We start from the raw sequence: 23,457 nt of genomic DNA on the forward strand, positions 1-23,457 counted from the left end.
CTCTCCTTGGAGAGCTCCAGTTATCATAGATAATACCAAACCACTGCTCTACAGTGATTTTCCTGTGCTGGTGGTTGTGACCCAACATTGCAGCTTCATACTGAGACTATGGCCATTTCTGCACAGCACAATTATACCAGGTTACAATCAATATCTTACAATCTGGGTCTATTTTATCCCAGTTTCTCCCTTCACATGGCTGCCATTTCTGGGAAGGAATAGAGTGAAGACCAGGAGGAAATACTCCAATTTGTTTCACTCAAGCCCAGGTCCTTTGTATCTACACTGCAAGCATATTCACCCATGCGCAAACATCCCCATGTTCTAATTAGCGGTTGTTTTGGGCCGGCAGCAGGCGAAAACAAAGTGCCCCCTTTTCCAGTTCTGGTTAGGGCCTGGCGCAGGCCTCAACACAGCAAGCGGCAGCAAAAAACAATGGGGCACAGCATCACATTCCATTCCCACTCACGTTCTCATATTTTTGTGGAAGAGACTCCCCACCCCCACCCTGTGATATGCCTACTAACATTCAGCCCAAAGTGCACATTTCCCTAGCTAGGCGCTCCAAGCAACCAGTACATGCATAGAAAAGAAAACGGGGACATTTTGGGACTCCACTCCTGATTAACTCAGGCGAAATGGCACCCGATCAATACCATGAGCAGAAGGAAACATGCTTGGGGGAACGTTTCAGAAAGGGCAGGCTCAGCAGAGTAGAAAACTGACATGACATCAGGTGGGGAGTTTAGGTGGCTGGGTGGGAAAAATAAACTGTTTCTGCTCCCATGGTGTTTGCACAGTAGTGGGTTCACAGCAGGATTTTTTGAAAAGAATTGCCAAATTGGCAATTTTAAAAAATCCCAGGATGAGGGAAATGTCGCGGGACAAACCCTCCTTAGGACTGGGAACCGAGCAAACTTCTTGGCCAAACTGGATTTTCCCTTTCTCAATCCGTGATATTTGGACCGTGCAGAAACAACTGGTGCTGAGACAAGGCTGAGTTCACACACCATTCATGTCTGCACTAGGAAGTGGTGACTTCCATGTGTGAATGGGACCATCAGTGATACCTACTGCTCAAAACTTTTGAATGGAATAGTATTACACATTCAGTTGAGAAATCAGATGGGTATGTATGTATAGACCACATGTTACTTTCTTTTAAAAAATATAGCAACAATAACCCAAAATATTGCTTCCTGTTCTGGAACCCTAATTCATGATGGGCAGTTTGGTGGAAGCAAGGGGAAGTGCTCCTCACATGCTCTTTGGAACTCTGTTTCTTTACAATTAGCTTTCACTTTCTAGAGTGAGATCTGGCATTAGAAGATGGCTAAATCCTGAAGAGTCCTCTACAAATGGGCAGTAAAATGACTTTGCACCAGGATAACAGTAGGTAAAGTTCAAAACGAAACAAGATTGGTTCATGGAAAAACTTGTGTCCAGGCTATTTCCTGGAACTAAAGTAGTTGGTTTTCACCTGGCCTTGGACTGCCAGAAGAGGAATGCTTATAGAAAGACAAACATTGGCCTCTTATCTCAGATCCTGGTGCCAAGGTGAAGTGGTGATATAAAGAGGCCAAGAAGGGGAATAGCTGCCTGCACTACTTTCTGGACAAAATGAACCTTGCCCTTCTCCTTGTGGCATTGGGTAAGTTGTGGTTATCAAGGAAAAGAGGAAAAGTGAAGGAGACCATCTTGGTTAAGAATAGAAAGCTTTTCTGTTGCTGCAAAAGATTTGTAAGGAGCTCCGTTAAGGCCCCCATCTGTATGTCTTGTTCAAATGATAAGAGAGGTGCTGTTGGCAGCTGTTCTCTCCTGCCAGGAATGGGATTCCCCATTCTGTAGGCTTGTCAAGGTCCAAGTCTCAGAACCTATTGAAAGTGTTGCAAGGCTGCCTGGGATTAGTGCTTGGAGCCCACAGTTAAGTTGAGAAAGGGTGGGTATATTTAAATTGTGGAAGAAATATTGTGGTGCGAGTGCATACACATGTGCTTCCTTGCTTTTGCTATCTGCACTGAACCTACAGAACTAGATGGGTTATAAATCATATATGCGTTAATAACATGCTGTTTGCTTAATCGTGTAGCCATATAGAGGAAGAAATTGAATACTGAATGTTGGCATTCAACTGCTGAAACCAGGAAAGGATTTCTTTTTTCTTTTTTTGCCACATCAGGGTGCCTTTATATGAACCTTAGAACCATAGTTTGTTATGGTGACCCACAAGTCCAAATTTACTTAATAGGATGACCCATCCAGAGCTGGTGCAAGGGGGGGGGGGGTTGTGTGTGTGTCTCCTAGGCAAACTATGATCTTAGCTCCCATCTATTTCAGCATCCCATTTTCCATAGTGTCCAACCAGATGTTTTTGAGAGTCTAACAAATATGCTAAGTGTGCAGCTGTTCCCACTATGAACCTCAAGCAAGTGGGAATTCATCTCCTCTTCTTTTGCCAGCTGGCCCGGAGTTGGAGTTTAAGGAGGTGTCCTCAGAGGGCACTGGGCTGAGGAGATACCCAAAGATGGCAGATGATGGTGAAGAGGTTTCTAGCAAGGGACTTGGTGCAGTTCATCTCCCACAGCAGTTGGGGGATAGTGAGGCGCAGCAGGAGGCTGGGCAAGAGATTTGGCTGCTGAAGGAGTAGCACCAAGACAAAGCCCTTGAACATACACATCTCTATCCTCCTGGGTTTTCTGTGGCATTAGGAACAGCTTCTACTTACTCTCTAACCTTTATCCCCTTGTTTTCATTTATTGCCGTTAAGTTTCTAGTTGTCAGATGGCTCTCTGTCTCCACCGTTATTGTCACAAAGGAGGGGAAGGTGCAAATGTGAGAAGTTGGTAAGGAGCAAAAAAAAAAAGGAGAAGGATGCAAAGGGAAGGAGTTCCCATTAAGGAGGGGTGGCCTGTGGCCAGCATGGTTTAATGGTTAAGGGCAGGTGGATTCTAATCTGGAGAACCGGGTTTGATTTCCCCCTCCTCCACCTGAGTGCCAGAGGCTTATTTGGTGAACCAGATGTGTTTCCTACATTCCTGTTGGGTGACCTTGGGCTAGTCACAGTTCTTCAGAACTCTCTCAGCCCCACCTACCTCACAAGGTGTCTGTTGTGGGGAGAGGAAGGGAAAGGAGCTTGCAAGCCACCTTGAGTCTCTTTATAGGAGATAAAGGTGGGATATAAATCCAAATTCTTCTTCTACTTTCAGAGGCCTTGTGACCTGCAAGTTGGAAAACAACCCCTTAGAAGAATTACAGGAATTTCAGAGAGTTCTAATTTGGAGATGAATAAATTAAAGAAGGGTGGGAGTAGCCCAGCATATTCTGCCACTGTATCTGAGAGGTACACCCACAGTCTCTTGCAACACTGCAAAAGATGCTCTCAGCCCCCAAAGCTACACGCTTCTATTTTCAAGCAACCCTGCAACAATTCCTGGGACATGTGTCCCGTATTGTACTTTGACTAGTTCATGGCAGCCACTAAAAAAATGGTTGTCACAAGTAATCCCTTGGACATCTTATGCAACTGGACCAGCCTGAACTCTGAAATTCATGAATGTATGTGCTCAAGAGCCCAGATCAAATCAGGCAATGTAACCACCAAATCTAAAAGGATGCCTGTGTGGTTAAGTACTCGAGTCAAGGCAGCCATAAAAGTCTTTTTAAAAGTAAAAGGTTTCCCCAATTGAGGTGAACAGAAAGGAGCACAGGTGCGGGCAAAACAAATGTAAGTTGATAATAAGGCAAGTCAAATAAGAATGTGAGTAATGAATGGTGAAAAGCAAATGTCAAGTGTTTCTTCGAATCTACAAGGAGCAGAAAACCAGCTGTGAAGGTGGGCGGGCTTTTGGCTAATTAATAAAAAGACTCCTTGAGGAAAATGGGGAGATGGCGTAGAAACTGAATACATTCTTTGCATTTGTTTTTACTGTGGAAAATGTGGGGGACTTAGCTATGCTGGAGCTGCTGTTTTGGGGAAAGGTATCTGAAGAACTGAGTCAAATCCAGGTGATTGAGAAATTAAGTTCTAGTACTACTAAGCACATTGAAAAACACTAAGTCTGAGGGTTCAGAGAGCATACACCTGAGGTTCTTAAAGAACGCAAATGTGAAATTGTTGATCTACTAAAACAGGGGTCTGCAACCTGCGGCTCCAGAGTCACACATTGCTCTTTTGACATTCTACAGGGGCTCTCTATTCAAGAAGTTGGCTGGCAAAAGAGAGCAGTGCAGAATATGAGGCCTGGTGCATAGACTGACAGCCGATTCCTTGCGGGGGCAGTGGGGCTGGGCAGAAACAGGTGGCTCAACAGGGCAGGTGGCATAGGCTAATTTAGAACTGATAGTTAATTTAGACTTAATAAGCTGTGCTACCTTCATTATAAGGCTCAAATATGTTTTGTGCCTCCAGTCATTCCATTACTCATGCTAAATACAGATGGGCTTTTCCCAGGGCCTGCTTTGATGCTCTCCCTTCTGCCGTTCTCGTAGAAGATTTCATCATTGGCCCATGGAGCAACATTGCTGCCCATGTTTAGCCAATGTAATTGAATCAGTTTCTCATATAGTTCTTGATTGGGCTTTTCACATTGAAGACAGATTGCATTTAATTACTCCTGTTACTTCGTTTTAAACCTCTGGAATACTATTTGGAGAATGCTGAGACACTTTTAATGAAGTATTTGTTTGAAGACAAAGAAGCTAAAGTATCATAAGCTGTAGCAAAATTTTGTCATTTAGCTGTCAAGAAATGGAAGGTTTGATAAGTAAGGAGGTAGACTAATGATTTTATATGCAAAGAGAAGAATATTTGTTTTTTCTCTAGCATAAAAATTGTAATGCAAGATTTTACTCTGAACTGCCCTTTTGGATTGACAGATGCTGGTCTATTGTCCGTTATAAATGGTATGGATGTAATTTGTCATTAAAATTGATCTCCAAGCTGGATGACTGGAAAATATCAAATGCCACTCCAATTTTTAGAAGGGGGTCTAGAGGAGTTCCTGGGAACAACAGGTCAGATAGCCTAACATCTGTTCCAGATAAATTTGTACAAGTTTATATTAAAGGGAGAATTATTAAGCACACTGAGGAACAAGGTCTGCTGAGGGAAAAATCAGCATGGTTCTGCAAAGGTAAGTCCTGCCTCACCAGCTTCTTGGAATCCTTTGAGCAGGTTACAAGCTTAGAGACACAAGTGCCCTGATAGGCATCATATATTCAGACTTCCAAAAGGCTTTTGACAAGATACCTCACCAAAGGTTCCTGAGGAAGGTTAGCAATCGTGGGATAAGAGGAAGGGTCCTCTTATGGATTAACAGTTGGTTAAACAACCGAACACAGACAGTAGGAACAAATGGACAGTTTTCACAATGGAGAGAAGTGAAGTCCCACAAGGATTCATATTGGCACCTTTGCTACTTAAACTTATTCATAAACTAATTGAAATAAGGGCTGTGTGGTAGCCAAGTTTGGAGACAATGACAGATTATTCAAGATATTGAAAACCATGGTGGATAGTGAAGAGGACCTCTCTAAGCTTGGTGAGTGGGTAACGATGTGGCCAATGAGGCTTGTTGTAGATAAGTGTAAGGTAATGAATATTGGAACAAAATTTTCTTAATTTTAACTATATTCTGATGGGATTTGAGACTGGAAGTGATCTTGGGGTTGTAGTAGAAAATTTGATGAAAATGTCATTCTATTATGTGGCAACGGTGAAAAACGCAAACTCCATGGTAGGAATTATTAATGGCCCTTTCCCCACTTTCCTTAAGCCCCGCGCTACTCTCCTCAAGTAGCGCGGGGTCCTGCTGCCTTCCCCACTTCAGGGGCAGTGAGAACGCAGCCGCCCTGACGCTGCCTCTCTCCCGCCCCCTCGATGCGCGGAATTCCTGGCGCCTTTTGAAATGGTGCCTTTTGACGACCCTGCACAGAGCGTGGGGTCGTGGGGAAGCCAGGGCGCGCGCCAGGAATTGCGCGTGCCGGGAATTGCCCGCAGCAACCCTTGGGCAAAGGTGAGTGGGGAAAGGGCCAATAAAAGGATTCAAATGACATGGATAATATTGTAATGCCTCTGTATAAAGCTATGATGCAGCCTCATTTAGTATACTGTGTGTACTTTTGGTCACCACATTTAAAAAACAATACCATGGAGCTGGAAAAAGAACAAAGGAAGGCAACCAAGATGATTAAAAAGTTAGAACATGTTTCTTATAATGAAAGGCTAGGTAATCTGTGACAGTTCAGAGTAGAGGGGGGAAAGCTGCTAAGGGAAGGCATGCTAGAGTTTTGGAAAATACTGTGTGGGGTACAGAAAAGTAGATAGAAGAGCTTTTTCTCCCACTCTTGTAATAGTAGAACTTGGGGGGCACCCAATGAATTTGTGAGGAAACAAACAAAAGGAAACACTTATTTACTCATTAATAATTAAACTAATTAAACTGTTGAATTCACTGTCAGTGGAGATAGTGATGGCCACGAGCACAGAAAAAAGGAGAGGGACTGAAGCTTCAAGGAGGAGAAGTCCATTAATGGCTGACTGAAGCGAATCTCCATCTACAGAGGCAGCAAACCTCTACATACCAGAGCTGGGAGGCAGCATCTGGAGAGGGCCTCAACCTCTGTGCTCTGTTTGTTTTACGTTCCAGGGCAACTGATTGACAGCTGAGTGAAAAAAATACACTGGAACAGATGGACCACTGGTCTGATCCAAAAGGCTCTATTTATGTTCTTCAATTGTTCTGCAATAAACGATTTAAACAAGGGCTACAGTCAGCCCAAGGCTCTAACTTTACAGTCTTCCAGTTGGGAGTCTCTCTCAGAGTTGTGTCATGTGCAGAATTATGAAGTGGATTCTTTGCTGAAGGGCTAATTCTTTGTCCCTATCTCTAGATATAAGGATGGAACTCTTGAGAATTTATAAAAGGTGTATACTTCCTATTATAATGCAGAAGAAAACACAGAAATTTGGGGAACTCTTATAAGGTTCTCACCTGATTTTCCCCCTTTCTCTCTTTGTCTCAGTGGGCACAATTGGTGCAGCTAATGCTGCAGTCCCCCGGAACTTATGGCAATTCCGCAACATGATCAAATGCACCATCCCAACCAGTGACCCACTGATGGATTACAACAACTACGGATGCTATTGTGGCTTAGGAGGCAGTGGGACACCAGTGGATGACCTAGACAAGTAAGCAAGTCCTTTACACCTAGCTCCTTCAGCCCCCTTCCTGCAAATCTCCACCAAGCCTGCCTCTGGGCTGTTTTCATTTAAGTCCACATATATTAACAAAGGATCATACTGAAATCAGTCCAGAGGAGGGTAGCTGACGTCAAAAAATAGCTTCTAACTCCAGAAGTAAGAAATAGTTACTGGGCATGTCTAACTGAAACACATCCACAGAGAACTTCAAAACAGAACTTCCATCTTCAGAGACATTCTATCCTGGGGATCCATGTTTTGGAGACACAGAATAAAGACAGGCTACAATTTCTAAGTTTCCTGAATCACTAGCCTGACTGCTGTTAGTAGCAAAATGATGAATATGCAATCAAATTATGATTGGTATGTGCATAAGAAATGGTTTTTCTCCTTGTCGCCTCATATCAGAACTCCAATTTTTACAGGAAATACAATTTGAGATCTCTATTAACCTGACAGGCACTAGGTTTGTTTGGGACTGACCACAGGAAGTTCTTAATTAGAATTCACGCTCTCAGGGAAACAGGCCATGACAGCTAAAATCCGTGACAGTTTTTTAAAAGGACAAGATGGGATTGGGAGGAAGGAGAAGAAGAAAATTATTAGGAATGCAATCCTCTCAGCACAATACATTGATGTTGCTGAGTGACAAGGAGAGATGGGGTTCCTGCAATGTCCCTTTCAAGGCTACTATAAACTGACAGGGGCTTTGATAGGCCTGTTCCCCCACCCCAATTTTCTTTTCCCTCTTTTTTTTAAAAAAACAGACGTTCAATTGCTTTCAGTGTTCTAAAGCAGTTTGTGTGTGTTAAGGGGAGGTTTGCTGCTGTTTCTTCTCTTCCAGTTTACAAACTGATATTTTTCTGCCTATCTGGGGACTTCCTTTAGCAGGCAGACTCCCTCCCCTCCCACACACACATTTTGTGTCTAGACAGCCTCACTTCACTGCCCAAGTTCTGATAGAACGGACTGCGATGGTGGTTGTTACTAGGAAGGATGACTTGTCAGATTCCTAGCTCAGTGGAGCTTCCATGTTCAGAGGAGTCTATCTTTGAATACTGAATGCTAAGAAAAGTAAGCAACAACCAGCATCTTCACAATTCTGTGAGGCAGCTGGCTGCCTGTTGCTAGAAAGAGAGCATGAAAAGTAGATGGATTTTTTGCAATGTAGTGAACAAGTTCTTCCCAAGATCAGGGAATTGCTCTGAATACTTTTTCTTTCCTGAGCAGATGCTGTGCGATTCATGACCACTGCTATTCCGAAGCCAAGAAACACCCCAAGTGTAAATTCATTCTGGACAACCCCTACACGGAGATGTATTCCTATAGCTGCTCTGGCAGTGATATAACTTGCAGTGGTGAATATACCTTCATGACATACTTAGCTGAACTGGGAACCCCATAGCTCACTCAGCTCCCTAATACAACACATGTTTGCTTTGCACATAAAAGGTTCAGGTTTAATCAGCTAAAGAATCTCAGGTTACAAGGGCTGGAAAGAGGTCCCAGCTGCTGCTGACTGCAGAAGACAGCTGAATCTACCATGGGAGCCAACTCAGTATGAATTTGCATCCTATGTTTTTCCTTCAGGTTTTGGGGGAAGAGATGAGACACAGCCTCCCTGAAAGTAGCCATAACATGTATTCCTTCTGGGTGGGGTGGGTGTTTCATTGATACCCTGCAGGACTCAAGAGGTGCTTCTCCATATCACTGGGAGGCTCTGATGTTGAGGTGTAATACCCGGTTCATGCTTTTTACTCATACTGATTGCGACTAGTGGTGTTTCAGTAGCTGGGTGATGTCCTTTAAAGCCCTTCACAACCTGGGTCTCACATATTCGGACTATCTCCTTCCATACGTCCATGTGTACCAACTACAGTCCTCAGACAGCAATCTGTTGGCTTTCGCACTAACTTAGGCCCCTTCTGCACACGCAAAATAATGCATTTTCAAACCACTTTCACAACTGTTTGCAAGTGGATTTTGCCATTCCACACAGCTTCAAAGAGCATTGAAAGCAGTTTGAAAGTGCATTATTCTGCAAGTGCGGAATGAGCCTTAGGGTGGCCCATCTACATCAACCACAGCCAGGGCCTTTCTCTGCTTTGTTGAATGGACCCCTGAGGGAGGAGGGTACCTTATTGGAGATCTTCAGGAAGTTCTCCAACCAAGGCTTTTGAGGGGTTTTATAACAGGCATATTTTAATAAGGGGGAATGGATGGAGAGATCTGGGGTTGGCTATTTTCTTCTGGAAATGTATGTAACTATTGCTGTAAGCTGCCTTGAGCCACAAAGAAAGGTAGGCTATAAATGCTTTAATAAATATTTTAACATGTATAGTACAAGCCAAAGGCACAGGAATCACAGGAAGGATGGCAGGCAGTGAGAAAAGGGAGTGTGGTACTGGCGTGTCACAGGTTGCCACCCTAACAAACTCCTAGCTTAGAAAGTTTCCAGCTATTATTGGAGGTGATTTGAAACACGTGCTTGGTTTCCATAGGGGAAAGGACTGTGATGTTTCCCTTCTCTCCCCTTCTCTCTCTAGAAAAGAATAACGAATGCGAGTCGTTTATCTGTAATTGTGATCGCAGTGCTGCCATCTGTTTCTCAAAGGCTCCGTACAACAAGGACTACAAGAATTTGAACACTAGCGAATTCTGCCGCTGAAGCTTGGACTGCCTCACCAATGCAGACCTTTGTGTCCACTCCTGACCAGGGTGTCACAAGCACTTTTGTAGGCAGCAGGAAAGTAGGAGAGTGAAAAAAGAGAGTTTTTTAAGTAAATTGCACACCTGTGTAATAAAGTAATAAAACGTAGCATCGAAAGCTGTCAACTTATTTTCTTTTGGGGTCGCGGCGGGTGAAAGGCTCCCACCATCTTAACGCCGGTTTCAAGATTTCCTGGGAGAGCAGGGCTGACTTCCCCACAACTCCTACAGCTAATCAACAACAGAGTGAAAGGAACTGCACGCCAAATCAACCCATGCTTATTAAAGCGGGCAGGGAAGGCAAAGCTCCAAGTAGGGGAAGTCCTAAAGCTTTGCTACGCTTGTCAAGAATGCTGGAAGGGAGGGGAGGGCACCTCTCCCTTGCCTTTGTAATCACGGCGAGAAGGAGGACTCCAGCAGCGCAGGGCTTTCTCCGGCCTCCCCCACTCCTGTGCTCGTGCTCCGGCCTTTGCTTACGCCATAATGCCAGCAACAAGACGGCGCTGCGGGTAAACGAGGCGGTCCCTCGTCCCTGACACCAACAGCGCCGAGCACCAGGCAAAGACCATCTGAGCCAGCACAGCCCGGGGAAACGTAAGCCACGCCCACACTCTCTTCTCCAGGGCTGGGCATCAGCGACACCTTTTGGCCTCCACGAAGGGTCGCCCACTCCCGGGGGCAGAACCGCCGAGTCTTCCTTTATTCCATTTACACGTTCTGGGTTTGGTTTTCCATCTAAGCTCCAGCGAAACACGTGCAGTGCTTTCCTTACTTGCATAGAGGCCAAAAGCTGCTGCACCTCTCGGTTTGGAATATATAATTTTTATTTGTAGAATTGACAACTGTTGAGGATTGAACGATGCTGGATTCGGTTTTGAGGGAAGGGTAGCCTAAACCTGTTCGAAGGAACTCTTGTCTTAAATTGCTGTTTTGCTGAGCACTGCTGTGGAGTGCCATTAAAACAAACAAACCCTTTTCTGCCTCTTCAGTCAAGGGGCAGGAGTGTTGAAGGGCAGATAGGTAGACCGAGCCCCCACTTCTCTCTTGTAAGATATTAAGCAGCCAGTAATGAAAAAGTTAGCTTTATATATCTGCTTCTCATCAATATTTTGGGACCAATAATCTACCATTGTAGATGGGACTGTTACGAAGCAAAACACTCCTCTCTCCTACTTTTTGCAATCCTAACTTGCCTAATTGAAAATGCCATGGTGTGCCAATTAAGTGCCATGGCTTCCCACCAAAATTGCTGGGAGAACGTTCTAGTGAGACTGCTCTAGTGACTGATCTTTCCTTTATGAGCAGATTTGCAACTTAATCATATGGACACTTGAAGTAAGTCCCCCTCCGTTATAAAGTGGCACCTTAAAGACTCATGACATTTTAGTTCAGATTATGCTTTTGTGGAATGGTACCCACTTTGTGAAACATTAGTTTATGCTGCAATACAATTGCATTAGTCTTCAGATTGTCACTAAACTCTTGTTTGCATTAGATGGGGGTGGCAAAAATGTGCCTTGGGACTGCAGCCTTTCTCTTTCATCAGAACATAAAAATGTACAGTCTGTTGGATCAAACCAGTGGTTTATTTATTTTTTATTTATTTTTCCATTTGTATCCCGCCCTCCCCAACAGGGCTCAGTCCAATGACCTGTTCATCTTCTTGGGACTGTGCATGCAGAGAAGAGTAGCAAGATTTTTCTACCATAGCAACAGAGGATTTCTTTACTCACCATTTTTAGCATCTATTGACATAAATCTGTTTAACCTTTTAAAGTCATCTGTGTTCATGGCCATCACTATATCCACTGGCAGTGAATTCCACAGTTTAATTTCTCATTACGTAAAAAAGTATTTTCTTTTGTCTGCCTGGAACCTATTTCCCAACAATGTTATTGGATGCCCTCAAGTTCCAGTATTATGGAAGAGGGAATGTTGTTTCTTACTCAATGGAAAATGATCCTTCAGTAGCTCTTTACAATTCACCTTCATTTTCATCATCCTGACTTTTTAAATATTTAATTTAAATACTAATTTAAATTTTTAATTTAAATTTATTCCATTAAAATATGGACACAAACATTACAAAGTCATCTCCAGTATTATAAACAGATACTGTAGACAGTATTAAACTAATTTCACCTTGTTAGTCAAAATAATTGTCAATCTTATCCAACTTTTTACTATAGAAGATTTAGTTCACTCAACTGTTCATTTTCCTTTAATTTCTCCAGTCACTCCTCTTTATTTGAAGCTACGTTCCTTTTCCAGTATCTAGTAAACACTAATGTTGCAGAAGGTGTATGGCACGTAAAACAAATTCTTGAGTGTCTTCAGAAAGGAAGCCTGCACGATTCAACCAAAAACACCTTGGGGAGAAGGGTAAGTAGTCTCTTAACCTACTCATTAACCTATTCATTAAGAAATGGTTCTAAAAATAATATTTCAGTATTCTTTGGCTCTACTGCATTCACCACAAAGGTGACTATGACGACTGAGGAGAATGCGCTGCCACCATATGACAACTGAGGCTGAGATTAAGCTTGGGAGAGCCACTCTTATCTCACCTCAATCTTGGGTTCTTTTCCCTCCTATTACACTCTAGACCAGCTGATTTCTCAAAGGCCCTTTCTGCACGGGCCATTTACAGCGCCCTGGGACGGCAAAAACACTATCCTCAGGGAGCCGTTCGCACAGGCGGCGCTGCGAAAACGCAGCAGCGCCGACCTGGCTCCCCTCCTGTGAACAGCACCGCCGGGAACATGCTGTTTTCCCCGTCCCTCTCCCACTCACCTCATCGCCTTCGTCGCCCTGCTGGCCTCCTAAGACCCTCCCTTGCTGTCCTCCGACCCCTGGAGGTCGGAGGGCAGCGTGGGCGGGTCTTAGGAGGCCAGCAGGGCGACGAAGGCAACGAGGTGAGTGGGAGAGGGATGGGGAAGAGGCGGCGGAGCCGGCCTCTGCAGGGGCTGCTCGCACGCTCCCGTGCGAACGGCCCCCACCCCTCCACCGGCAGAATTCCTGCCGGTGCAGGGGCGCCCTTTGGCCCGTGCGGAAAGGGCCAAAGATTTATTGTAAAAGTTCAGAACAAAGAAATAAAAATATAAATGCAATTAGAGAAATGGCTCAGCTGAATACAGTCTTATGGATCTCTTTGGTACATCCAGCTAAGAGATGCTTCTCTTAGCCTAGCCCATGATAGAGTCACCTTGCCTTTGTTCTCTTACTCTCCAAGAGAACTTCCCTGCTTGCCATGCGGCTACCCAAAACCTTTGAAGTGTCTTTTGGTTTCCCCATCCAGAGGATCAAAAGACCATTTGATCAAAGACCCCTTTTTACCATGTAGGTGTGATTCTGCTAGATTTACAGTACTATTCCATTACAGTGACATTAGCAACTCTACAAACCATTCTGAATGTTTTATTCAGGAAAGCAACAAGATGGGACAGAACTCTCTCATGAGGCACATGTTTAAGGGGTCACTCTGCAAATGGAGAAGATCAACAGCTGTCTGTACCTGAAGATTCTCTGTGGTGACTCATTCCTGGTGGGATGGCCTGCTTGACAAAGTCTAGAAGCCTCCCATGTTTTCAGCATTTCTCAAAACATTAATTGTTCAGAAGAGCATTTATATAAAAGGAACAGGGTTGTAGTAAAAAAAAGGAAATGTTCATTCAAACAGAATTGTTTATTGGATGTATTCTCTCACTATTATTTCAGTGTTCTCTAATTTCACATATGTATTTTACTAGTCTTCATTGCATTGTTTTCAAATTCTGTAATCCTCCTTGAGACTCAATGTTAGAAAAGCAGACTGGAAATTAAGTGGTTAAATAATTTCAATACAACTTGCAGAAGAGAACTTCCTGATGGATTAGGCCAGGGGCGTCCAACTCTGGCGCTTCAGATGTTCATGGACTACAATTCCCATCAGCCCCTGCTGGCATGGCCAATTGGAATTGTAGTCCATGAACATCTGAAGCGCCAGAGTTGGACACCCCTCGATTAGGCCCTGAGCTGATTAATTTAAAAGGGATAATTTGGATTTTTCAAATCAAAGGTTGTTCTGCCCCTTTCCTCCCCCACCCCCTTGACTCACTTTTCTGGCTGTGCATAGGATGGAGACCTTGGATGAGTTTGACAATGAGTATCCACTCATCATATCTTTCTGTGAGCGGATTTCCCCCTGGGATTTTGAGAAACAGTCCTTGAATTACACTCAGAAATCACTGCAAGATCTTTATACTCAAATGGAGCAGAATCCCAGAATCTGTGAGAGAATCCTGCGCAAGAGGAAGCAGGTGGAGAATGAGGACGCTGGATTGGTGCAATATCTGAAGGTAAAGATTTGGGGTTCAGCAAGATGACCGATGAAGAGATGTGATCAGAGCAAAACTGGGACCTCCAGATCCTGGGTTATTTACAGCCACTTTGTATGCATGAATCAGTTGGTGATAATTTTCATGGCATGGAAGGAGAAGCTGCTGTGAAAAGCATAGAAGCAAAAGGTTGGCAACCCTACATGGGTCAGACCTCTCCACTGTGTCACTATGGGCCATATACAGACATTAATCGGAGATTTGAATCCAGGCATCTCCAATCCAAGCCCAGCACTCCAGCCTTTGCATCAACCTGGCTAGCTAGTTCCTTTGGTTTGCTTGAATTCACTGGAGCAACTGCCAGAAAGATTATTATAGTCCTCTGTGTCTTGTGTTCTTGTGACATTTGGATTGCACAAGTGGCTTCTGGTATGGAGGTGGCACTGTCAGATGCAACTAGGGATTAGGCTCTTGTTTTAATCATAGAATCATATTGGAAGAGACCTCAAGGGCCATCAAGTCCAACCCTCTGCAATGCATGAATATACAATTAAAGCACTTCTGGCAGATGGCCATCCAGCCTCTGTTTAAAAACCTTCAAAGAAGGAGACTCCACCACACTCCAAGGTAGTGCATTCTACTGTCGAACAGCCCTTACTGTCAGGAAGTTTTTAAGAACTTAAGAACATGTCAGCTGACTCATTTAAAATATGTAGGAGAAGCTAACCAAAATGTGAATCTGTATGTTGGCTACAAATGAGGTGATAAGAGTCCTGATGTGATAGAATGGCATTTGTAATGCTACCTCCACTATTAATTTTTTTTTTTAAAAAAAACACCTTCCTATAAATAGAAAACCTGCACAGCAGGGAGAACTTGTGGCTGGAACCATTTCCCTGATGAACTAATTTTCTTCTTGGAGGGGATTTTGGGGGGAACCATTCAGAAGTGGTGACTTCTGCCTTCAGTATCACTTCAGGATCCCGTCACCTCATGTTGCCGCATGTGTAGCTCTTCCGTCTCCCACTGTTGTTTTCTAGGCCAAGTTCTTTACTGTACTTCAGGGAGACATGAATTATAGCAACTTGATGGAGGAAATGGAGATGGGAGAAAAGGTGGAACAATTAAAACGTGAGATGCAGAAGGCCAGTGACTATGCTTACTGTAAGCCCTCCTTTTTTTTTACTTGAGAAATCACCCATGGGGAGTTAGAATTTGTCATGTTAACACTTGTGGCATGGACAGAAAAACTTTTCCCTGTGACATTTACAAATTACACTGGTGGAGTGTAAATTGATTTCAGCTTCATTCTCTGCTTTTAGAAATCATATAAGCTAGTGTGATCTAGTGATTGGAAGGCCTGGTTGAAATTCCCACGCATGAAACTCACACATGAAATGCCCACACATGAAACTCAGCAGGTGGGCCAGTTATTCTTTCAACCTAGGCCCACCTCACATGTTGCAAAGATAAACTGAAGGAGAAGAGAATTGTGTACTCGTAGAACGTCAAAAGCCTGGAGGAAAAAGTCCAGAACTTTTATCAGAAGCTTAATGGAAACTTGTTTACCAAGAGATGTTATTTACGGTAGTTCTGATGCCATAAAAAGTTTAGACTGCCCATTTTCATACAGTAAACCTCTATTTAAGGAACAAGACATTTTCCTCCAGGTCTGTTGGCAACCCTTGTACTCTGCTCTGAGTTCCTTGTGGGAAAATCTAGATAAAAATGATAGATTTTCCTGTTAGATTTATTAATAATTAGTTTTGCTATGCCGCCCACCCCCGAAGGGCTCTGGGCAGTGTACAACCAAAGATAAAACATATAAAACCCTAATAAACAACAGATTTAAAACAAACCAATCCATGCAAAATTACAAGACACATAGTTGGCGAACCACGGAACTTCAACTCTGCCCTCCTGAGAGGAAGATCAGTCATTGTTGGTGTCAATCAGGTGTTACCCAAAAGCCAGGTTGAAAAGCTAGGTTTTGCAGTCCCTGCGAAACTGTCCCAGGCCCCGCAGGGCCCTGATGGCTGTGGGCAAAGCATTCCACCAGGGGCCAGGACAGTAAAAGCACTGGCCCGAGTAGAGGCCAGTCGGGCTATAGTGGGGCCAAGGACCATCAGTAAATTAGCCTCTGCATAGCGCAGAGGCTGAACAGGGGCATAAGGGGAAAGGCTTTCCTTAGCAAACGTAATTTCTGTCTGCTATGACAATTTGAAATACATCCATTTGCAGCTGAGAGCTTTTTTGAAATGAAGGTGCCCAATTCCAATTTTTTTTTAATACCGCTTCTTTGCCTTTTGCATAAACAGAACGATTTCTACTTACGGAGGGGTGACTCTTTCTTTTTTTAAAATGAATTTTATTAATATAAAATCAATATAAACACAAAATATAATACAAACATAACACAAATATGGATACAAAATAGAGAGTGACTCTTTCAAGGATCGCATCCTTGAAGGCTGTGTGTATGGTACTGCAAAGGCACAAGTCTCTGTATGCAGCGACATTTACTTCTAAGTAACTATGTTTGGGGTCAGGCTAAAAATATTTCCCATAGAAGCATGAGCTGATAGTTACTGAGCAATGTAGTGTGTCTCCCTGAGAGGGAAAGTAAATATTGTGTGTCTTCAGTCAGACAAGCACATTTGTACTGCATGTAGCAGAAACCAGTCAGGATTTGCAGCTGCATCACTTATGAAATGGCTCAGATGAAACTCTTTCTTTTCAGCTGCCAAAAGCATGCCATGGCAGCAGCTGGAGAGAAGGACTAGGAAGAACACTCTTTTGGGAGGATTCAGCCCCAGCCAGACCAGTCTTGCTGACCCACACCTTGCAACTATGCCCAGAATCTTTGGTTCTTTTCCAAAGCAGGTTTGCACTTCTAATTTCTTCTAAGCCTACTTGATCCTACACCAGGCCTTTGACTCAGTGTTAGACGTCAATTTTGCTGAAGCCATATTGGCTGCAGGGCCCTATCCATGTTCTTTCATTTTTTAGTTTCTTCTTGGTTGCTCAGAGGGTTAGAGTTGGCCCAGTGCCTTCTGGTTCCTATTTCTTGTTAGGATATCTCACTAACAGCTATATGTCTTACCAGTTCCACTATCTGTAGGGAGTTGAAGCTGATGGTAAAGAGCTGGGTCTTGGGTTTGGTGCTGGGATGCTGGAGAGAAAGATCTATGCCTGTTTTGTGTGTTCTCTGAGCTCCAATCTCTTTCTCAGCCTCCATCTACACATTATAAAATCTGTAGGGGGCACAACAAGCTATAGTACAGCTGCTATTGGCTCTCCTACAAAAGTTACTTTACTTATGTGGCTACATGTAAGTTTCACAATGACAGTGGCGTAGTGCCAAGGGGATGGGTGTGTGCACCGCACTGGGCACACCTGGAGCGGGGGCGGGTGGGGGTGTGGCAGGGGCACGGGGCGCACATGTGCCCCAGGTACAGTTTCCCCTCGCTCCGGTCCTGTACAGTGGAGCCAACATTTACTCCCTGTGGAGGTTTGTGGGTACAAAAACAGCTAAAGCTGCTCATCCGTGAGTTGCAAACGCAGATCTAGGAGAGACAAAGTTCCCATCACATGTGCGATACAAAGTCCTCGTGTTGTTCCCCAACAAACATGAGGATTTTGTAACATATAGATGGACTGTATACAAATTTCCACACACACAGAGGGGTCAGTGCTTGCTTGCTGTCTACATTTATTTCTGCTTTCTACACCTTGAACCTCAACATGTCATATGATTATGGGATGTTTCACTTGTTAGGAAACTGCAACCAATTCCAACACTGTGGCCAATGGATTTGTAGACAGTATTCATATTGCAGACCCATGATTGCTGTGCCATTCAATTAGTTGTTATATGCCCACAGAAAATGCTTTATGAGTAAGCCTCAGAACATACTATATGAGCAGTTCCGAATGCATGCAGGACATGGAAACACAATGGCTCCCTGTGCTGAACTGGTGATTTCAACAGAAGAAAGTAAGAACTGGGTGGACATGCCAGAACTCTCTTCCATCTGGAAGTGGAAATGAGAACACATTCAGGGCTGCTCAGCAAATATGCCCAATTTCCCAGATTGTGGCTAAATGAACAGCTGAGTAGGAATCAAAAGACCTTCTTCTCTAGACAGATGACCCAATGGCCCAGCAGATGCCTTCCCATTATACTCATTCCATCTTTGCTCAGGTGTGAAAGGGAACAGGCTGAACTGACTAGAAGAGCAGGGGGACCTCGTTTCCTCTAGCCCTGCCACCATCCTAACTTGCAGTGCCTTGTTTTGCAGGGGTGGGGTGGGGAGGATTGTTGCTTTCAGGGCATGATAAGCTTTACTTTTCACTCCAATAGGTGGAGAGATCCTCGGATTCCAGCATGGACTTGAAGCAGCTCTGGGCTGGAATGTCTTCGGTCAATCAGAAGAGGTGGGAGGTGATTGATAGCAATAGGGGAGGGAAAGCCCAAACTAACCACAAAACAGGAAACTTGTGGGTAGAAACCCAAAGGGTAGAAACCCAAAACATTGCTTTGTTTAGATTTTCATGGAGAGCCTCATGGCCCTCAACCATTAGGGGAACAAGGGCTAGGCAGACTTGCAGTAGCAAAGGAGTGTGAAACCAAACAGTATTGCTCAGCCACAGCAGAGTCATGGTTGGTGTAAAAAGGTTACCCAAAGCCTTTCCAGCAATGTACTGAAACCTGGGTTCTCTATCCAAACAGCTGAGATTTAAAAATTTTATTAAAAAGAAAGAAAGAAGTTCAGTTCTTTCTCAGGTCTAGGGAGTTCCAAGTACAACACAAGGCAGCCTAAGGCAGAAGAGTGGTAAGAATAAGGACAAGAACAATAACGTGAAGAATCTCAAGGAGAATCCCCTTGTTTTTTTCGAGGTTTTTATAAAATTGGCTCATCTAGACCACTTGATCAGTAATTAATCAATTGGGTGTCAAATAGAGTTGAATCTTCTAGATAAAGAGGGAGATGACCCTCACCTGAGCATTCTTGGGAATTAAGCCCTATCTGTCCGGTTTAGAACGTGGCCTTGTGAAAGCCAGTTCCGTTATCTAAAGAATAATACTGCTTAAACTGAACACAAACACAGTTTACAACTTTAGTGAGGCCAAATAGTTGCATTGTAAACAACCTAGTAAAACCAAATGGTTGCCCCAGAAAAGACCCAATATACAAGATAGATGACCTCTAAGTAAATTTAAAAGAATGTACAGAGGCGTATTGGGGGGAAATGGCGCCTGGAGACAACCTCTGGGCGCCCCCCCCCCCCACCCTTGCGCTCCCACTCACTCAGGGGCATGGCTTGGGGACGCCAAGCCCTGCCCTCCATGCAGGCTGGCAGGACCTGGGGAGGGCAAAATCCGGCCTGCATGGAGGCTGAGGGGTGGGGCTTGGGGACGAGACCAACCACCACCAAACCCCGTCCCTGGCCTTCGTGCAGGCAGAGCCCCGCCCCCGGCCTCCGTGCAGGCCGGCAGGGTCTGGGGAAGGCAAAAGCTGGCCTGCATAGAGGGCGGGGGCGGGGGGGGGGCAGAGCTCATGGGGCGGGGCCGCCTGCACAGTTAGGCTTCAATTTGCTGGCATGCTTAAGGGAAGAAGAACTGGGAGGAAGGGGGAGTGGCCGCAGTGGGCACTACAGAAGGCTGGTGGGCTTAAGGCATGGCTTGCTTTAAAGCAAATGTGTTTGGTTCTAAAGCAGGATGACATTATTTTAATGAAGGATAAAGTTGGCATAACACTGAGGCTGTGAAAATGAGCTATAACTTGACAGCCCCTCCCCCTTTTAAAATTAATGTCTGCCACCAATTTACTGGGGATGGCTTTGGGCAAGCCTCTCTTTCCTGCTTAGCCTCCACCTCTCCACAATATGGGCTGATAATATTGGCCTTCTTCACAGGCTGTTGTATGTTTTATTGTGATAAGTATGTGAAAAACTTTGTGCACTGAGAGCTTTAAAGAACTGCTACTACAGCTGACATTCTAGCATGAACTAGGCCTCAGCCACTGAAGAGATGTTGCTCTGCTGAGGAGAAGTGGAGATATGATCCTAGGCTTGTCTGATGTAACATTAGTGGCAGATCTGAGTCTTGTTTCTATTGTGTCATGTCCTACCCATCCTTCAGGGTCTTGGATACATGTTGTACGATATGTTAGAGAGGCATTCCAATGTAGAATACCAATTCTGACTTAGGTTTTATTGTTGTGTGTTGTGGTGGAAGCTGCCCCGAACCCATAAGGGGAAGGGCAGCCTGTAAAATAAATAAATAAACAAGCCCACATATCTAGGAAACCCTAGGAAGTTTAGTTCTATAAAGCAGGACTAAGGAGATCTGAGAGAATGTCCTTGCTAAACTCCTCCTTCCTTTAGGAAAGCCACATTAGTCAAGACTGCATAAAACTGTTATGTGCCCCTTCCGCACACGCAAAATAATGCGTTTTCAAACCACTTTCACAACTGTTTACAAGTGGATTTTGCCATTCCGCACAGCTTCAAAGAGCACCGAAAGCAGTTTGAAAGTGCATTATTTTGCATGTGTGGAATCAGCCATGGTTTCTTTTAGTGTAGATAGGATTTATTACATTTGCAGAATGCTCAAAGGCACATACATGCAAGCAGAGAATCAGCTAGTTTGTGTGCAATTATAAACAAAGTTACAACAATAAAAACAATATGCAATTTATCCGGATGGCGTGAAAACAATGAAAACATTTATACCAATTTAAAAGAAAAATTGACAATTTCAAGGTGGGGGAGGAGGAAGAGGCCTGCTGGATGAGGTCATTTCTGCCTCAACCATACACTTAGTGGAACAGCTGTGTTTTACAGGCCCTTCAGAATTGTGTCACATCCTGTGGGGCCCTGGTCTCATCTGACAGGGCATTGCATCAGGCTGGGGCCAGGGCCAAAAATGCCCTGCTCTTGGTCAGGGTCAGTTGGAGACCTGTTCAAGTCTGTGATACAACTATGCTTCACCTTTCTTTCAACAGCATGGTTGACCTGCGGCCCTTAATACTGAATCCTGGCGGCTTCCGTCCCACGTACCTTGGTAGCAACTCCTTCTGTAGACTGAAATACTCCAGCTTTCCAAGGTACTTTTTGCTTTCAAGGTTGCCCACATTTTGACTAAAATAGCAAATCAAGCAAAAGGGAATTGTAACTTCTCTTCCATAAGCTTAGTCAGACTCTAAAAGAGCTATTTGAAAAGAAGCAGGCAGGATTTTTTATCCCTTCTGCACAGATTATAGAGTATTGCTACACAATGTTGTATTTATATCCCAGCCCTCCAAGAAACTTAGGACAGTATGTAGAGTTTTTCTTCGACAATTTTATTTTGAGTATGTAATCCTCCTCCTCCTCCTCAGTTTATTACCATTACAGACCAGATTAAGAACATATAATCTGGACATTTATTTTGAGTATGTATTGGCTTTTTAGTGGTGGTGTGGTTAGAATACATGCCACCCTCCCCCCAGCTCACTTCCCCAATGCTTTTACACCAAATTGCTATGATTGGCTGTTGCATTAGTACCTGCCATTGGTTTTCTCTTTCTGGAAACAGTGAAATCATCCTGTAACTAATGACATTTGACTATAGCCCTTTTTAGTCATTATGGTTTTGGTGACTCAACTTCAGCTAAAGGGAGACTATGCTATGTGCAGCCATCTTACCACACATTTTCCAGTTTGGCATATGGAACTGGGAACCGAGATTTTGGGGTGTAAACATTTGTATGAACTGAACCTGGAAAATATCTGTGCTGTCCTGTTCACACAAAATGGCAGCTGTATGTATTGGGAGGATCATGGGCAGGATGCTGTCCTGTAACACAAAGTTGGCATATTAGAATCATGACTGTGGCGATTTCACTCCGAGCAAATGCAGAGTGAGGGCGATCTGCCAGTGGAACATTGGACAAAGGCTGTGAGGAGGCTATTTTTGGGAGTGCTGCCATTTGATAAGATGGAATTGCCACTACAGCTGCAGGCCGAGGGCTGCTGAGGAGGGGATATTTTTCTTTTGAGTGAGAGCTGATGATGTGGAGGAGCATCTGTCAGCAGGAGTGTGGTTGCCTGAATGGGTTGTTGCATGTCCCTTTCAAATCCTTCCAAATAATGAACCAAAAGGAATGGGTTGCTCTTTACACAGGACTAAATTTATAATGGTGGTTCTTAACCAGTGGTACATGTCCCACCAGTGGGAGGAGTCAACATGGGATGACAATTATTGAGAATTCACTCTCCCTCAATCCCCAAGTTCACTTGCAAGTAGACATATTAATAGCAGCAGGCTTGTAAACATAAAAATGTTCTCAGAAAAAGAGAGATTTTTATTTCTATCATGGTGAGACATACCGTATTTCCCAGAAAATGAGACAGGGTCTTATATTAATTTTTGCACCAAAAGATACATTAGGGCTTATTTTCAGAGTAGGGCTTATTTTAGGGGAAATATGGTACCTTTACAATTCATTAAGGTGGGCTCTCCGCAGCCCCCTTGCTTCCTTGTCACATGTGACGCAAGCTGCATTCTCATTGGCAGGGGGCACCTTGCTGGATCACACCATCCTGATCTGTAACTACTGGTAGGGCTTATTTTTGGAGTAGGGCTTATATTTTAAGCCGCCTCCAAAAATCCTGAAAAAACATGATAGGGCTTATTTTTGGGGTAGATCTTATTTTCGGGGAAACACGGTAGGTCTTTGACAGAGTAATGGATGCAGGACATGGGACATAAAAGAGTGAGAACCACTGTTTAACAAGATATGTTTCCTGCAAAGGAACTTGGCAATTGTATTTGGTAAAGGGGCTGGTAATTCTCTACTGAAATCATTAGACCCTATTGCAAAATCACAAATGACAGAATACCCTGAGCAAACAAAATTAGTATTTACTTATTTTGTTTGTTGCACAGGTACAGCCTTAGGAGGCACTTTGAAATTCTTACTTGAAATATTTTCTCATTCTAGGACTCCTGTCAACAGCCCTACGTCATCTTCCCAGAGTGCTGGCCCATCCAACAGTGGCTCAGTTTTCAATACTCCTATACTGGCCAAGTTCAGAGACAACAAAGATGATGAGAAGGATAATGAAAACCTGGGCCCTGGTTCTAACTATAAGGAGCCCTAAATGACTTTTCACGCATGGGAAGATCCTAAGTTAATTAAAGGTCACTGCATATTCACAAAAGTTGTTTACAGCAAATCTTCT

At 43.9% G+C, this 23,457-nt stretch overlaps 2 protein-coding genes across 3 annotated transcripts; both read left to right on the forward strand.

Annotated features, from left to right (window-relative positions):
• The first annotated feature begins 1,538 nt into the window (after positions 1–1,538).
• PLA2G1B (phospholipase A2 group IB) lies at positions 1,539–10,032 on the forward strand. The gene is made up of 4 exons (XM_048515006.1): positions 1,539–1,651; positions 7,024–7,189; positions 8,432–8,559; positions 9,748–10,032. The coding sequence occupies exons 1-4, from the start codon at positions 1,621–1,623 to the stop codon at positions 9,867–9,869; spliced, it is 447 nt and encodes a 148-aa protein (XP_048370963.1). The 5' UTR covers positions 1,539–1,620; the 3' UTR covers positions 9,870–10,032.
• A 280-nt stretch (positions 10,033–10,312) lies between these two features.
• LOC125443161 lies at positions 10,313–23,436 on the forward strand. Of its 2 annotated transcripts, none has more exons than XM_048515119.1 (8): positions 10,313–10,504; positions 12,145–12,292; positions 14,025–14,247; positions 15,267–15,390; positions 16,967–17,109; positions 18,590–18,663; positions 21,237–21,338; positions 23,217–23,436. In XM_048515119.1, the coding sequence occupies exons 3-8, from the start codon at positions 14,026–14,028 to the stop codon at positions 23,374–23,376; spliced, it is 825 nt and encodes a 274-aa protein (XP_048371076.1). In that variant the 5' UTR covers positions 10,313–10,504; positions 12,145–12,292; position 14,025; the 3' UTR covers positions 23,377–23,436. The 2 variants fall into 2 exon arrangements, with proteins under 2 accessions (XP_048371076.1, XP_048371078.1); XM_048515121.1 differs by lacking the exon at positions 10,313–10,504 and adding an exon at positions 10,593–10,715.
• The last annotated feature ends 21 nt before the right edge of the window (positions 23,437–23,457 follow it).

This window comes from Sphaerodactylus townsendi, linkage group LG13, assembly GCF_021028975.2.
Source record: "Sphaerodactylus townsendi isolate TG3544 linkage group LG13, MPM_Stown_v2.3, whole genome shotgun sequence".
Classification (NCBI taxonomy): Eukaryota; Metazoa; Chordata; class Lepidosauria; order Squamata; family Sphaerodactylidae; genus Sphaerodactylus; species Sphaerodactylus townsendi.